The sequence below is a fragment of the Dreissena polymorpha genome, chromosome 16 (genome assembly GCF_020536995.1).
Source record: "Dreissena polymorpha isolate Duluth1 chromosome 16, UMN_Dpol_1.0, whole genome shotgun sequence".
NCBI classification, from domain to species: Eukaryota; Metazoa; Mollusca; class Bivalvia; order Myida; family Dreissenidae; genus Dreissena; species Dreissena polymorpha.
The window spans coordinates 30,724,832-30,742,117 of record NC_068370.1 but is presented as its reverse complement, the minus strand read 5'-3'; the positions used below and the strand labels follow the sequence as shown (position 1 = coordinate 30,742,117).

General features: G+C 34.4%; 1 protein-coding gene across 1 annotated transcript; it reads right to left on the bottom strand.

The window, feature by feature from the left end:
• Positions 1–1,479: 1,479 nt before the first annotated feature.
• On the bottom strand, positions 1,480–5,776 carry LOC127861744 (uncharacterized). The gene is made up of 3 exons (XM_052400425.1): positions 4,950–5,776; positions 3,149–3,180; positions 1,480–2,911 (listed from the first exon to the last, which is right to left on the bottom strand). The coding sequence occupies exons 1-3, from the start codon at positions 5,774–5,776 to the stop codon at positions 2,637–2,639; spliced, it is 1,134 nt and encodes a 377-aa protein (XP_052256385.1). The 3' UTR covers positions 1,480–2,636.
• Positions 5,777–17,286: the final 11,510 nt, after the last annotated feature.

Below are 17,286 nucleotides of genomic sequence, written 5' to 3'. Positions count from 1 at the left end.
AACCTGTTTTGAGCACACTAACGTACCTACATCTTCAAAGATATATACAATCATTAAAACCGAATCGAATGTATTAACATTAATGAATCTGGTGTCCGCCCTGTGTCAACGAGGTCACGTGTTCGTTCTCTACACTGTGAGCTGTTCAAATAAGGCTATATGAAAAATACAGCAGAAATGTGGGGTACACACGAATCAAACAAAGCAGTCTCACAAGAATCGAGGGACAATGAATTGTTTTTTATAAACTCATCGTGTCCGTGGTCATGTCATGATGAAAAGATACGCTTGCGTACCTCATGAACTACGATCGCGAAGCAAAACTTTCCCCAACACATCACGTGGTGGTGATTTTTTTCAACGCCACCAAAACCGCATCGATAAGCCACACCTTCAAAAGCGTGTTGTTTTGTTTGTTGTTGTTTTGAATGTTCAATAGAATTTTCGTAAATAAGAATGTGCTCACATGACACGACGGCCTCGCTTTTTGTGATGGGTCACAGGAATTTTGTTAACGGACGGACGGATGTACGCAAATGTGTAAAACTTTGCTGCCCCTTTGTCATGATAAGTATATCAGGGTGCGGGGAAGGTGATGGGGGGGGGGCTAGGTGGCTGGGTGAAGGAGTCATTAAATATATGTAGTGTCTCGTTTGAGTTATACCTTCCCGTGTATACCAAGTACGCATCATATATAAGAATGTACTTGATTATGATTTCTTCTTTGAAAGCGGTTTAGTATTTCTGAATTAGCATGAACATACGCGACAAGCAAACGGTATGCCGATAGGTCTTTGCACTTTTGTGAAGAAAGCACAAGTTATTGACAACTCCCATTGTTGAGTTGATTGGATGCTCTAACAATACCTGTCTGTTTACGACATTATCCTCCAAACTAACTAACGAAAAATCAATTATATTTATTTCGCTGAGCGATCTCAATTATTTCGGAACATAGTTATTAACAAAGCAATCCTATTTCCGTATTTGTGAAATCGATCTGAAAAATGGAACGTATCCCATCCTTGAGCAAATCACGCATGGCTACCATACTTTATTACGAACTGATGCGCTTTAACATGCATGTATTCGGTTCCAATCCTTACCTTCAGATACATATATATTTTTGTTAATCCTAATAAAAAAGCAAGATTTGTATAAATATTATGATAATAAAGTTTTGAATTACAATTACGTGGCGCCCTTTAAGATCATGCATATGTAAGTTACAAATAAAAAAATATCGCAGCAATTCAATGATACTAAGGAGGTTTACTGTCGACTTTTTAAAAGAAACTAACACAAATATATGTGGTAACTGAAGATATTAAGGCTGACAAGTTTGTGTGGATGATATTGGTTGGCAACGATATGGGAAAATGCCAGTGTTACACTAGTTTTATTTGTTCACATAATACTGACCATTGGTTATACATAAAATATTTACACATATGTACAATTAAAAAGGCACATATTAACAGGAACCTCAGCAGCAACATAAAATAGTTTGTCAAACAAATACATTAACATATGTATATATACCTGCATGTATCATAAAAGAACTAAACATGGATGAAATTATTTTTCTGTATTTCCTTCAAAACAACGGATTCATGAGATTGCGTATTCCTTCATTAGCGAGTCTTGAGAAACTTACTGTAAAATCTTTATTTTTCGTGGGACATTACTTTTCGTTGATATATATGGCCTAACCGATTAAATAATTTAGCGCAAAACATCGGAAAATGACCGTCGCATATACTGTGAAACCATTTATTTTCGTCAGGACGAAATTTCGTCATTAAAAATATGACTTAAATTTGCCAATTTCTGATTTTAAACTTTTAAGTTCCGAAATCAGAAAACCATGAATTCTTTTAAACCACGAATTTTTTTTTAACTCGACTATCGCGTAATTACAAACACACGCTTGTCGCAATGAGATGTTCATTCTTAAATTATGAACTTGAAGCGATATTTTCTTTTAGACATCACTAGTTTAAGCATGCGTATAAATGTTAAAATCGTTTAATAAATTGATGATCACAGAGCGAGGTGTCGTGTTCTGTGTTTTCAAAACGTTGCAAACGCATACAGAGACCGCTATGTACTAACACGGCATGTTCTATAGAAACACGGCATGCATGTATTGATATGGAAATAAAATGGAATTCAGATGTCAGAAACCGTATTGCAAATTGTTCTGAATTGATGGTTGACGTTTCATGAATTATGCAAACTATTTTATCTAATACTACAGTGGAATATATGTTACTGCAGGTTTTTAATGTAAACAAGCCGTAATCATGAGTTTACAAAACAACAAACACGGGTAGGTGAATATGTTGCGTTATTTCTTTACATTTCTTGAAATCGTTGGCTTTGATGCTATGATACAATATTAATAGCACATCTGTTTAACTTATGCTGTCTACATACTTGGTAACGTAATAACGACAAATTCAGGCCAACCATAGGCCGATGGAATTATAATCACCAATTTAACAGCGTCAGTAACAACGGAACAACGACAATCTCAGGCCAAAAAGACCCAGTGAGGCTAAAGTCATCGTTGATGCTTAGCGAGTCCGAGTCCGTGAGGGAAATGTTTTCGCAGGTCCTACACGCGTTCGATGTTATAAAATAAAGAGCTTCTTACGCCTCTGCCGCACGACGGCGCTTCGATCCCGGAAGTAACGCACAACAGGATTGTTCATCCTCAAGTCATCGAGTTCTTTGTCAGAAAATGCGGCGAATCGTCTGCCGTCGACATTGCACGAGCTGAGTCTGACAACGAGTTCGTCTGGAACGTTAAGCAGACGAAATACTGTCACCATCTGCGGCACGTTCAGGGAACACAGATTACCGTCTGCGGGTAATGACGTCACTTCCGCCGCTGGAATCTGGGTCACTGAAATGTATTGAAACGATGCATAAAATGTCAGGTTTCAAACTTACTTAAAAACACGGGAGTAAAACACATGTGAATGAAACCAAACACAGAAGGCGATTTTGTATGAAAGCAGCTTTGTTGCGAATGCATTCTATACTTTTGAGATATCAAGCTCGTAATCAACATGGACTCCTTGTAATATTGGTAGGTAAATAAAACTGATATAACAACACAATCGTTATAATAATGACTTACCTACCGTGCGGCTCTTGTCCTGAAACCGGTGCCTAAAAATGGAAATGTTGGTACATAAATAAAGCGTACAAAAGTAATGCTTTTGGTTTTAATGCATTTACTGCAACAGCGCGTAAGATTATTTATTTTGAAGAAAATAAAGCATAAAAGCCTTATAGCAAGAATATATTAATTGACAGACTACTATTGCATACAGTAATATACGTTTTTCCCACACACTTATACAGGGTTTGTAAACAGTAATATACGTGTTTCCCACACACTTGTACAAGGTTTGTATACAGTAATATATGTGGTTCGCACACTCTTATATATGGGTTTGCATACAGTAATGTACGTGGTTCGCACACACTTGTATATGGGTTTGTATACAGTAATATTCGTGGTTCGAATACAGTAATATACGTTGTTAGTAAAGATTATTATATAAGTGATTCGTAAACATGAATATGCGTGGTTCGTGTTCACTGATTATCGTGATTTTTAACATGATATTGATCGGTATACATTTATTTATTATTTCTTATTTGTAGCTATTGAATTTTTATTTATGAAACGACACCATTAATATTTAGATGTGAAAATAAGTTACTAAATACGATATTTTACGTTTCCCTTTCTTTTACAATGTCTTAAAATGCTCTTTCTATACTTTCATCATCAAATAAACAAAGTCAATATAAGTACATAATTAATATTGTATATGTATTTTTTTCTTCTAAAATTGGCTACAATCTCACGTACGCATGAAGACCAGTTTACACTGTCTTTTCCCAGAGATATTTCAATAATAGGTAACTTATTCTCTATCGTCTTTTAAACATAAGCCTCTTACTTATTGTTAAACCTCTTAGACTGTCCACTTCATGAATAAACCCTCAATCAATGAGATTGCCATATAATAACTTAGTTTGAAACATTCTTTGATCCTTAATCCAAATTTATTTTTGTTACGCTGTACTTTTTCGCCGTTTTCGTAAAGTATGTCAGCATTATACATTAAATGTGAATAAAAATTATGCATGTCATAAGAAAGCCGTCATGTTTTTTTTTATTCTGTATCAACTATAATATCGTTGTGTCTGTATTGGTTCATAATTTTATTACAAATTGCATGTCCATTTCAACTCGCACCGGAAAACCATTTTATTAACGTTGTAGTTAAATATCGTGACGGTCGTTCACCTGACTGCTGCAAGAATTTTCGATTTCTATAGGACAAATTGAATGCAACCATTTAATGTCCCATTGGGTAATTTACTACGACTTCTATCAGATCAATCGAATTCAAACACTTAGTGTATACCTATTCAATACACCGTAGAGTTAAACGAGTTTCAATGTCAATTAATGCTTTTACGGTTACAAGTTGTTAACGAAACGTTTTTATAGAAGGTTGTCTTTCATGACTAAACGCGCATATATAGAAGCATTAAAAAGCATTAAAACTTTGCGATTAATAATTAACCTAACATTACACGATTTACCACCTTTATTAAACATGTGCCATACTCTCCAGATAAATAAATTTCAAAAGGATAGTCCCCTTACAGTTTATTTACATTTCGACCAATTCAATATGTTGAAAGTTTTGATTTGCATTGTATTTTGCGAAAAAGTTAAAGAAAGACCAAAGTATTGGTTGGTCCATCAGACAAATTTAGCGATAACTTCACGTTATATAGTTCTAAGTATACTCGATGTCGAATATTCATGAAGCTGAGCGTTTGTCCGTTTAAAAAATGTTAATTCAGCTAGACTTGTAAACTTAAATCAAAGCAATTGAACTATACGTACGTACCCAAATATTTGACCTTTCACAGAAATGTTATCCAGATGTTCCGTAGACGCACCGGTCAATCTGGGGTTCTTCTGGTAAATCCCTTTTGCGACCTTCATTCGGGGCTCAGGGGTCATACTACTACGCGCATGCCCAGCGACCTTTGGCCTCATTATCAAACTGGAATGTTCGAGTACTGGCTGGTGTTGATGAACGTTATCACTGGTGCCTAAATTATCGCGCATCTGATTGTAAGGCTGCCGATTCTCGTTCGTTGCACTGCCGTTACTTAGTACGTTAAGTTCGCTGTGTCCAGCGTTCGGTTTCATGTTGTTATCCGTTACACAGTCGTTATTCCGTTCGTTAACTTCACCTTGTCGAATGTCTGAGGTGGAACGCTGGTATGCTAAGTTAATTTGCCCATCAGGGGTCGATGTTTTATCGCTTACTTCATCGTTGATGACCACCGTGTCATTTGCACCCGGGCTTTTGACAGAGTGTTTACCAATTATTGTCCCATTTTCAAATTGTAATTTGTTCTCAGCGCACTTAGTTGGCGTTCTTTGTAATTCGTTTTCCTTACTTAAGTCCATCACTATACTCTCAAGTTTTGAATTGATTTCACCCTCACAACCGATATCTTCCGAATGTCCGTTGACGTGACAGTTCGTCCGTGCCTCCGGTGTCCCGTCGGACATTTTTCTTGCCGGCTTTTCCCGATATTTGGACAACCGCCGTTCCAGGGCTACTTGGTCCTCGCGAAACGACTGCCGAGTTTTTAACTTCACCGCCACAAATTCCTTTTTAGTTTCGAATTTCTTAATGCTTTCCTCGAGGTCTCCCGGCATTGTTAGTATATCAATATTAAAAATGAACTATTGGAAAAACAAATATTACGCTGTTGAAAGCGTCCTAAATGTAGATAATCGGTTTATCTATACAATTTATGACTAACGATCAAAGATTGTGTTGGTGACGCACCTACAGTTTAATCCTGGTTAATACTTGTTATGAAAGTAGCCTTTGATTATTCTCTTTATGTCGTATTTTCCATTTTAATTGATGCCAGCATAATTTAAAAAAAATAAATGCCTGCTATATTTGCTATTCCATAAAATATTCCAGATTGTTCACGTATGCAACAGTAATTGTTTAAAACAATAAAATCTATAATTTATTACAAAGTCTCTTAAGCGTGTAGAGCGTATTGTTTCAAAATCAGCGAGATTTCAGTGAATGAATGAACTGCAAATTCCGCATGGTTGAAGATGCGTATCAGATATACACTGCCCTAAAGCTACCATACCGAAATGTGTTTTCAGCAGAATTCGCAAACTATGTTGTAAGTTAACAAGAAATAATAAAATACAAATTACTTGAAAATTCGAAAAATATTAATAATTTCAGCTTTTTTCTATGCAGTTAAACATAATTGCCGGTAAAATTAGCAAATTATAGCATATGCAATTCTCATACACATCATTCTGCATATATTGAAATTTTATCGTTTCAATATGGTATTTTTCAAACGAAAACCCAGCTTATGAGGAAAGTGTTGTCCATCATGAGCCTTTGCGGACTGCACAGGCTAATCTTTGATGACACTTCACGCTTTAAGCCCAGTTTTCTCAGAGCGAGGCTCATATTAGGAACTAGACCTAGACTAGACATACATTATAAGTTGCTATGGAAGCTCTTTAAGATATTAATATATGCATTTCCGACATCACCATCTAACATTTATCCGTGAATCAACATGGAGCATGTTTTGTTATTATTTGTACAGGCAGTCTGTACAGGTTAGTCAGGGACGACACTTTCCGTGTAGACTGGACTTTCGTTTAGAAGAGTATTCATTTAAAAAAAACGTGGGAAAGTTCGATAATTCTCGTCCCTGATTAGCCTGCGCGGAATGCACAGTCTAACCTATGATAACACTGTATGCACATGAATTAGGCCACGTTTACCCAGAACGAGGCATAAACTAACTTGCAGGTACTAATCCCAATATTCACGTCGTACACGCGTTATACCAATGCAAGCTAGCTGTCATCAAACGTTGTTTCTAATGTACCTCAGCCATTTTCTAACCGATGTGTTTTTCTACGCGTGGACAAATAATGTTCACAAGGTAAAGCATATCATGTTGCGCCTACCAACAGTGGCATTGCGGTGTAACGTTTCAAACATTATTTACGTTTACGGCGAATGATTTTTTACATTATCTAAATTGAAAATGAAATCTCGCATACCTCATTACATGGAAAGATATACAATGTATTATTTGAACCAGCTAGATAAGAAGAAAGGTTAAAGGCGTCCTCTAAAGGCGTCGATTTTATAGTTGAAATGATTTGAAATGGGAAAACTACGCAAAAATTGTATTCCGCAAATGTTCGCATTCCGTAGCCCGTGTACGCCTGAATTGTTTTCGGGACAATAAACGCGTCATTTTCTCCAACTTTCTGTACTGCTTACAAATATAAATATATATATAACACGAATAAAGCCCTCTTTGCTAACATTGTATATATTGTTGGTCTAAATATATGCACATTGACGAAATTTTATATGTAAAACAAACAAATAAATTCTTCATTTAAACTCGACAGTTTCTCACGTCGAATACAGATTATTATCTCAATTATTTGATTTTACCTACGAACGAAATGATTGTATCTTACACAAACACACTATTATCCAAACAAACAACCATTGTTTCAAGTTTCCATTACAAAACGCTTTGTTATAAAAATCAATAAATACTGTGATTTTAAATTTGTACGTTACCGTTCCTATAAATATCTCAGATTTTACATAACAGTGAAAGTATTGAAATAAAAGCTATGTGTTTTGCTATTGTAGAAAGATTTGGGATCTCAGTTTGGGTCATTACCTTCAAAAAGGCTATCAAGATAACGGTCACTGCCCTGATTTCAGTAAAACGTACATGTATTTTAATGTTCGCTTGTTTTCAAGTGATCTATCCGTCGTTTGCTTGATTCACGTATTTTTATTTGCTCTGAGAGAATAATGGTTCAGTATATCGGATCTATTCAGTAGGTACGTTCGGTCATAAAAAAAAACACGTTTCAAGTTTATTTGAATATAACATCCAGAAGGCCAAAAGCCCAAGTGGACAAATTAAGTGTACAGTGTTTACAGAGTAAATAATCATGATTATACAAAGTAATAATACGTACAATTGCAACAATACATATATTAATAATTTTTTACATCAACTATGTCTTAATATGAAACAATACTCTCTACTTAACCAAATAACCCAATTCATTAAATAAACAAGAAAAGGTGTAGTTTAAAATAATGAAAAAAAAACAACAACATAATGCAATATTAAATATAATTTCTAAGCACAATTTTATTTCCGAACTCAGCTGAAATATAGAGAAAATTATTTACTTGAATTCATCCGATGCGTTGAAGAAAGCTTTAAATGACGAGGCTTGCCCACATTATTAAAAAAAATTGTTAAGGCAAACATATTGGAATTTTTACGTGTTATTTGTTTTTAGCCAAAACAGATTAAATAAGATGAATCTAAATGTGCATAGTTATTTCAAAATCATTTGTGATCTTTTCTGATAACGCCGGGAAAACACTCCTCAATACTTCAAGACAAAACCAGAGTAACAAGAATACACATATCTATATACTTCCTTTCAAATTAAATCAGCATTCTAAACAGTTGCACACTCAAGTAGAACGCATAAGATTTTGTTCAATCTTAAATTCTCGTTTAACCAAAGCAAAAGACAAAAAAATGACTGCCATTTTCAACTCACAAAATGTGTACCCCTACGTCAATTATGATGCAGCATTTTATCCCCTTCGATATTGTAATTTTCAGTCCATAAACAACTCTCATTTTTACTAACTTTTAAATAACTGGCATATGCAGGTCAAACCTCTACTGGCTCTTAATCTACTCACCAATGTTTGTGCATGGGTTAAGATCACCATGATCATTTTCGTCTGGCTGCGTTTGCTCCATTTCAAATCTTCAGGCTGTATACACGATACATTTGTTCATCGCAATCCTCTTTTTCGATTTTAAAACAGTTGGTGAAAGCAGTCAATTCTTTGTTGATAGACTCTCTTTGATCATCTAACAAAGGATCGACCTATTTATCAAACTGAACTTCACGTCACTTTTAGTCTAAAAGTAAAAGAAGAAAGCACCACAATCATGAGACTTAATAGTCTACTCTTTTAAAGTGATATGATGCACTGTTAAATTGAGCTGAAAAGAATTAACAGGTCAAAATAGTTAGTTAAAATGTGGTAACTGACCAATTATCTGCAACTCATCTTGCTACCAGTTGTTTATAAAAAAACATATAATTTATTCGATATTATACATGACTGTACAGTCCTCTAAGCCGAGCGAAACTGTCTTTTTATTAGATTCGGAGTTAGTGTTCGTGTGTCGTATGAAGAGATATGAACAAATCTGCATTAACATTAAATTTAGATTCATATCGTGCATGCATGATCACTTGTCAAACGAAAGTACGGTTGATATTCAAATGCATTATTTTTCTCTTTCCGGGATATTGTTTTAGTATTTTGATGCTGCTTTAACAATTATAAGTGTATATGAAGTGAAAACACGAAAAATAAACAACGGTTGCGATAGACACCTATAAACATAGCATATAGTGTTAGATGCGCAAAATATCACTTTAAGTTAATGACACTGTTCTCAATCCGTTAATTGTTCAACAAAAATACTCAATTTAAAACATCGCGTTATTCGAGTAAATTCTACATGATTTCAGAAATCTATATCGGTTTCATTTTCATTCAAGTCATATACTCCATCACTTTTATTTACATTTTATCAAAATGATTAATCACACAGCAACAAACTAGTCATATATTAATGAAACTGGATTTCAAAATGCACAGACACTCGCACCCTTGAACTGAATCCAGTGACGTAATGACAGAAGGCAAGCGCGTGTAGTTCGGCGATTTGTTTTTTGATTTGTTTTGAATTCAGTTAAAACAAATTAAGGTAGCGCAACTGTAATGGGCACCTTTTCAAATATAATCTTATGTATTATTTTGTTAATCAGCTTTATTTCACTGTCAGAAAAACATGTAAAAATTTCGGTGGGCTTTCCGTGATTTAAAAAAAAAATACTGATTTTTTCAAAACCACCCAAACGCTCGGCTTTTGTCCAGTTTATTTGCACCCCTGGGGTATATGAAAGTTCCATAACTCATCCAGATTTCCAAATATGGGCATGCAGTTGGTGTGTACAGATGCAGTAAAGGTGTTTACTGTTTAAACAAGATTAAATAAGTATTCTTTACAGACATTTATTTTTTATAACTTGTTATCTATGGAAGAGCGCCATTTAAGTGGTTTCAGCCAAGTAGATATTGGGTTGGTTAAAAACAAAGTGTCATAAAATTCAAAATAGTATCCTTTAAGTAATATTTTGAACTTAGTTTTTATAGGTGCACTATGTACAGCAACAAAACCAAGAACTGGACATATTAACCGTTTACTTTTTGAAATAAAAATAAAAATGCAACATGCATGATTCGTATTGTCAGCAGTTAGCCACCCAATTGAGCCATTACGTTGTTTTAATTTAAAAAAGTAAAGAATGTGCATAAAAATTGCAACATATTTAACAATAAACATACTTTATATGCTATATTAAATCAAATTACGTGAGAAAAGAAATAAAACGCGTCGCAAAATGTATGCATTGTCGGCAGCATTCGAACCTGCGCGGGAAGATCCCAGAAGATTTCAAGTTTATCGCCTTAACCACGGGAGGCGGAAAACGACAACGGGCGAGGCATGGTATGGTATTGCGCAAGGGGGGGGGGGGGGGGTTAGAGGGTTAGGGTTTGGGTTAGTGTTAGGGGTCGGGTTAGGGTTTGGGTTAGCCTAAACCCAACCCTAACCCTAACCCGACCCCTAATCCTAACCCCCACCCTAACCTTTTTTGGGGTTACCATCCCTGACCATGCCTCGCCCGTTGTAGTTTTCCGCCTCCCCCTTAACCACTCGGCAACGACAACTTCACATTAGCACCTGTTTAAATAAGATATCTATAAGTAAACAGGTAAAAAGGCTCTTCAATCTTCGAAGAAATCGCGGGAAATCATTACAGTTGCGCTTCCTTAATAGACATGCTGTATATGATACATAACTCACGGCTATTATTCTTTTATGGCACATTGATTAGACATTTATTCATTTAATGCATTAATATATTCAAATTTAAGACCACATGAATAAGGATGTGGATACATTTTAATGGGTTAATTCGTCTGCAAGTCTTAACTTCATTTGACCTTTAACCGGAAATGAAAAGCCAACAAGTTGTCAGCTATGTACATGTAGTAACAGGATAAATCATAGTAAGCATGCACAGTAAAAGTTTATCCGACATCCATAGTTACATTCTATAAAATCATTCAACTGTGGGATAAATCCTTAGAAAAAATGTCCTGTCCGAGGCCAATTAAGATTGCTAAAAAAATGAATCTAGACTGAGTGACCTAGTTTCTCACACACATGATCCAGTTTCACACTCAACAAAGATTTTATTTAGACAAATGTTATCAACAAGTTTCAAGACAATTGGACTAAACACGTGTGTTCTATATTTTCAACAAGGTTTCATGATAGCTTTATAAGGAAAACTGCCCCGTCCCCTGGTGACCATGTTTTTCAACAAACCACAGCCATTTATAAACTTGGCCGAGCTATAATTAGAGCACATGCTAAGACCGAGTTTCATGAAGATTGCAATAAAAGTGTAACTTTTGGAGAGATCACATCGTTTTTACTATAGCCAAATGAGAAATTCTGCCCAGAATCTAAGCAGCAATGTTATTCAAACAACCAGAACCCTTTATTAACTTAGCAGAGAATTAATCAGAATACATGTAAATGTTCTGACCAAGGTTCATGAAGATTGTACTATAAATGTGACTTTTTCAGTGTGAACAGGGTTTTACCAAAGCCATATAAGGCAAACTGCCCCGCGACCTGTTGGCCATGTTTTTCAACTGTCCGGAACCATTTAAGAACTAGTGTATTATCAAGTTTCATAAACATTGGGCTTGTACTGTAACTTCTATGATGTAAACAAGCTTTTTCTTTAATTTCACATATTGTGATAGTTTTTGACCTCGTGTGACTTAGTTTTAAACTCGGCCGTAACAAATGTTCTAATCAATTGCATGAAGATCGGGCAATAAATGTGGCCTCTAGATTGTTAACAAAGAAAATATTGAGTGTTGATGTCACGCATCACAGTCATGATTCACACCACATGGGAGACTAAAGGCAATCTTAAAAGCTTATATATAGATTGAATGGCATGTACCTGTTCAAAAAGTTTAAAACAATGTTATTAAACTGAATTTTTAAATGCAAGTTTTTTTTTACATAATACATAAACTTGTTTATTTCTGTGTTAGACACTTGAGATTGACACATATGACTTATCGATAAAGAAACACATAACATAACAGAAAAAAAGAAACACTTTTTTAAGAAAAAATGTGTTTCCACATTTTAACAAACCTTCGTGCATTGTTACAAAACACTAATTGATTAACAGCTATCGTAACTTATAGCAGTTATTATTACATAAATCAGATATAAGAATGATAGGTTATTGCACTTTGTACACTAGAATCTTGTTGTTGTAGAGTTTCTGGCTTTTGTTCCACTGGCTCAAAATAATGGAGGCAGTGTTGCTGTTGAAGCAGACTGACAACGGGTTCTGAAGCCCATCCTTCTGTGTAGCCAGAATGGCCAGCTTCTCTCTGCCCTTAATGTCCACCTGTATGATAGTGTGTAATCCCTCTCCACATACCAACACCTGGCCTGCAGGTGTCACATGGACACTAGTTGGCCATAACAAGTCACGACCCGTGAAGCTTGAAAGCACAGATCCATCCCTGGCCAAGGTGAGGAGCTTGTTCTGGGAAGGGTTAGTGAGGTACAGCTTGTCACCTGTCTTGCTCACTGCACAAATATAAACTGCATAACAGAATACATGATTGTCATCTTTTGGCATAAATATGAGCGCAAATTTCAATAGCATACAGTAAACATGTATGTGAATACACACTTATGACTGCGGTTATGTTTGTTACTTTTATCTAACGCCAATAATATTAGAAAACAACCATTTATAAAACTTTTCCGCTATATTCGTTTTAACCAGTTACAATAGAGGGCTTTTAGAATTATAATCATATTAAAAGTTTTTTTTTTCTTTTCTTTTTAGTTGTTTGCAAAAGTTTAATGACAAATTAGAATTGTAGAATTTCTTGTAAAGCAATTTGCACTTGAATGTTTATTTAAAAGCAACAAAATATAAAGAACATATAGTGACAGTCAATTTACATTTATAGCCATTTATAATAGTGATACAGATTTTTTTTGTAATAACAACTTCTAAAATGCCTTTTAAGTCATTGTCATACATTTCTTGTTTATAATGAAATAAATGCAACATAAATCTTACCTATGAAAGTATCTGACTTAATCTAATGCAGTTTGCTGACTAATTCACCACTTAATGAGTATTTGTACAGTGCAGTACGAGATGCAACAAACAAGTTTCCCTGGTGGTGAGAAATACTAAAACCGTGTAATCCTGAATTCTTGGAATCTTGTAACTGAAACTGTCTGTCTGTCATCAGTCGATTGTTGTTGACTTTGATAAACTGGATCTCTGAACCGACAGTTACACCAATCTCACCGGGTGTAATCTGACACATGCCCAACGGCTGACCAGATTCACTGGTACTGGTAAGCTGGTACTGCTGGTTCAGCAGCATGAAATCATCATTTTCTGTGTCTGCTACCATGACCTGTCCATTAGGGAGAACACATATGTCTCTGATACTGCATATCGACTCTTCTTTTGAATCAACTGTCACGCATACATCATACTCAGACTTTCCTTTTATTGTAATTATTTGGTATTGATTTCCCTGCACTTTCAATATCTGGGTACCGTAATTAATCCTCCCTAGACCTGATAACTTTGACAGGAAATGAACAAGTTCACTATTAGGCTGGAAAATTATTGAACACTTAACTTCAACAAAGTTGTTATTATATTTTTAAACAGATTAATTTTGTTCTGGCTTTTAATGCTGGCTATAAGAGATAGTTCCAGCTTGCTTTTATCGCTTATGTCCTGAATAGCGTCTCCAAGTTGTTTTAATTCATCTCGAAGATTGGCATATTTATCAGCATCACTTTTTAGAGGGGCTTGTAGTTTGGTAAGTATATCTGTCTTTTCGTTCAGTGTCTTAATTCTAAGAATGTCTAAGGCTGCATTTATTTTCTCGCGAGTTTCCTGTATGTAGTCTAACTGCTCTTCGAATGAACATTGCAAAGACTGAATGCCAGCTTCTTGGTTGTCTTGAAGCTCCTTCAGTTCTACCAGAGTATTTTGGATAGTAACTGATACTTGTTTAAGGTCTGTGGATGTATTATTAACGAAGTCTGATAAATGCTTTACCTTTTTGCATTTCCTGTACGAAAAAGGATCTTGCTTTTATTCAAACAAATAAAGCATAGACGATGCATATTAACCTTTTTCTTTAACAGCTTGATTTATTCAATTTGGATAAATATCTTCTTAACAATACGTATTTATTGATTATTTGTATGTGATTTTATAAAACTTTATTAATCATTTTATTGTGAACCATGACTCATACCACACATAATGGTGTAATACGTATCCAAAAATAATGGGAAATGTGATTTCTTCGTTTGATAAGTATTCAATAGATATAAATGTTTGAAGTGTATAATTTTACCAAAATTAATGCGGGACCTTGTTACTGATAATAGTTTACCTCTTATTATACTTGAAATATATTGTAAAGTTCGTAATCTAAAACCAAGTTTTGATTTCATCAGCAGGTGTTTGAATTGAAACAGAATCTTGCTTTAAGATGCAAAATTTTATCTTTTTTGACTTCTGCATACAATTCATACTGTTTGGATAGTGTTTCATCTAGGTTTATGCAAAACAACATTTGGAGGGCATTAAACAAATATTCATAAACTAAATCTTGACGAAATATTTGGATCCCTAAATTTCGATGGACCCCTTGAATATGAGGAAAGCATAGGTCTACAAGATCTATTGAAATCCCTAATCAGACCAAATAAATTACCCGCTTAAAAAGACGTTTTTAAATCAAATCTTTTTATTAATGAAACAACAAATGCAGGTTTCTTAAAATTACATTTGTATGATTCATATTATTAACTTGATCTTTGGATAATTATTCGAGTTCATTTTAGACCATTTAAACCATACACATTTTGTCTTAAATGTTTTACCACAAATACGACTCAATTACCTGTGATGAAGGAAAGCACAACTTTTGGAGCACAGCTGGCTATGGTCTTTGCAAAACATTGCTAGGTTTTCTTCTGTGTGCACATCACATTTAAGAAGAAAATCTTCCACCTTCTTGGCAACTGGCCATTCCTTCATATTTTCCCTTCCATGAGGAGAATGTCTCGTAAACACCTGGCTGTTCTTGTTAATACATTAATAACCCTAGTTATATCAATTTATTACATAATATTTTATTTTTCCTGTGTTTTAATATCGTATCCTGTATTGTTATATTGCTTAAGTTTCTTACAGTATTTTTTATATATATCACACATTTTTAGATTATTAATCCTTTAATTAATGCTGCATAAAAGTATCAATCACTCTTATTTTTATCAATTGTATGTATATTTATATGTTTTGAACAACGCCATTGAAAATAATTATATAATTAGGCGTTTCATCAAATTAGCAAGTTTCAAGTCTACATTTTTGACAGAAAAACTTCACACAACATTCGCAATAATAATCAGCTGTTATCTCCAGTTTCTCGTCTGTGCAGACCGAACACAGGAAGTCTTTAATCATGTCACATCCTTTTTCAATAGTGGATTGTGAAAAGGTCGCCATTTTGCTGACCTCGGAAGCTTTTGAAATCTTTTGATTTAATTCACACAATAAGGTATCTACGTGTAGGCTAATAGACAAATAAAACAAAACACACAAAATCTACGTGTAGGCTTATATACAACTAAATACAACACATCTAGCTAATGTCCAAAATCTATCAATACGTAATATCAAGCTTAGCAGGGTAACATAAAAATCAATTTTAAGGTTTTGCTATGTCATTTCTTCAGGAAAACAAAATGTAACTATGTAACAAGTCATGTTACACGTATGGTAAGACAAAACCATATAATACTGGCCCAAGACAGTGGTTTTTCAACATGATTGTGTGTGAATACATAAAGAAGGCATTTCAACTTCAGAAATGTGCTCAATCAAACAAATCAACCTGGGTAACTTGATAATACAGGTATACAAAAGAATCATATATCAATATACTTTGAAAACAGTTAAATTGTAATTACCCTTTTCAAAATGGAAAGAATATTTATTGTGGCTTTAGTTGGTAACATAATGGACATATCTTTATTTGATATATAAAAGGATAATTTAACATCAAATTAATTTAATTTATTTATTTAAATTTATTATTGTTTAATAGTATTCAATTTACCTTAATAAAATCACATGGATAATAAATGAACATATTAAACTGGAACTGTAACTCAAATGTCTACAATATCATCTGCATGCCACGTTCTCAAAGGGCAATCACAGTTTAGTTTTAAAAACTTGTTTATCAACGATGCAAGCCTCCCTTGACGTTTCATATTAATGCCTCATATTATAGTCAAGATATATTCTGAACAAAATGTCAGTACATTTATGTACATTAAAAAGAGGACCAAAGACCCTAAGGCACTCAGTTGAGACTCAAAGGAACCGAACTCTTCTATTCAGGAAGTATTCACTAGATTTCAGAGAAAACTGACCCAATACCTGACAGCCATGTTTTGTAGCAAACCACAATAATATCAAACTATGTCCAGATATCGTAACACAATTTTTAGATGTAAACTATAGTGCATACATGCCAAATGTGTTCAGGTCCAATTTAGGGGCTATCTATATAAATTGTCAGGACATTTGACAACAAAGCGGGACTGTTCTGTCGGGACATCTTATACGATCGTTCATTCTACTTTAACTTCAGCAAGTAGTCAGTATATTACTTGCAAAAACTCTAAATTTCTGGAAATTATTGATAAAAAAATGTGTTTGAGAATTTCATGAACACAATGAGTTGAATTACAGAATCTTGTTAAAAAATAAACATGTTTATGTATTAAAAAAATAATGTATAAACGATTTAGGAATAAAGCCAAGTCATGATTTACAAATCGTTGTCT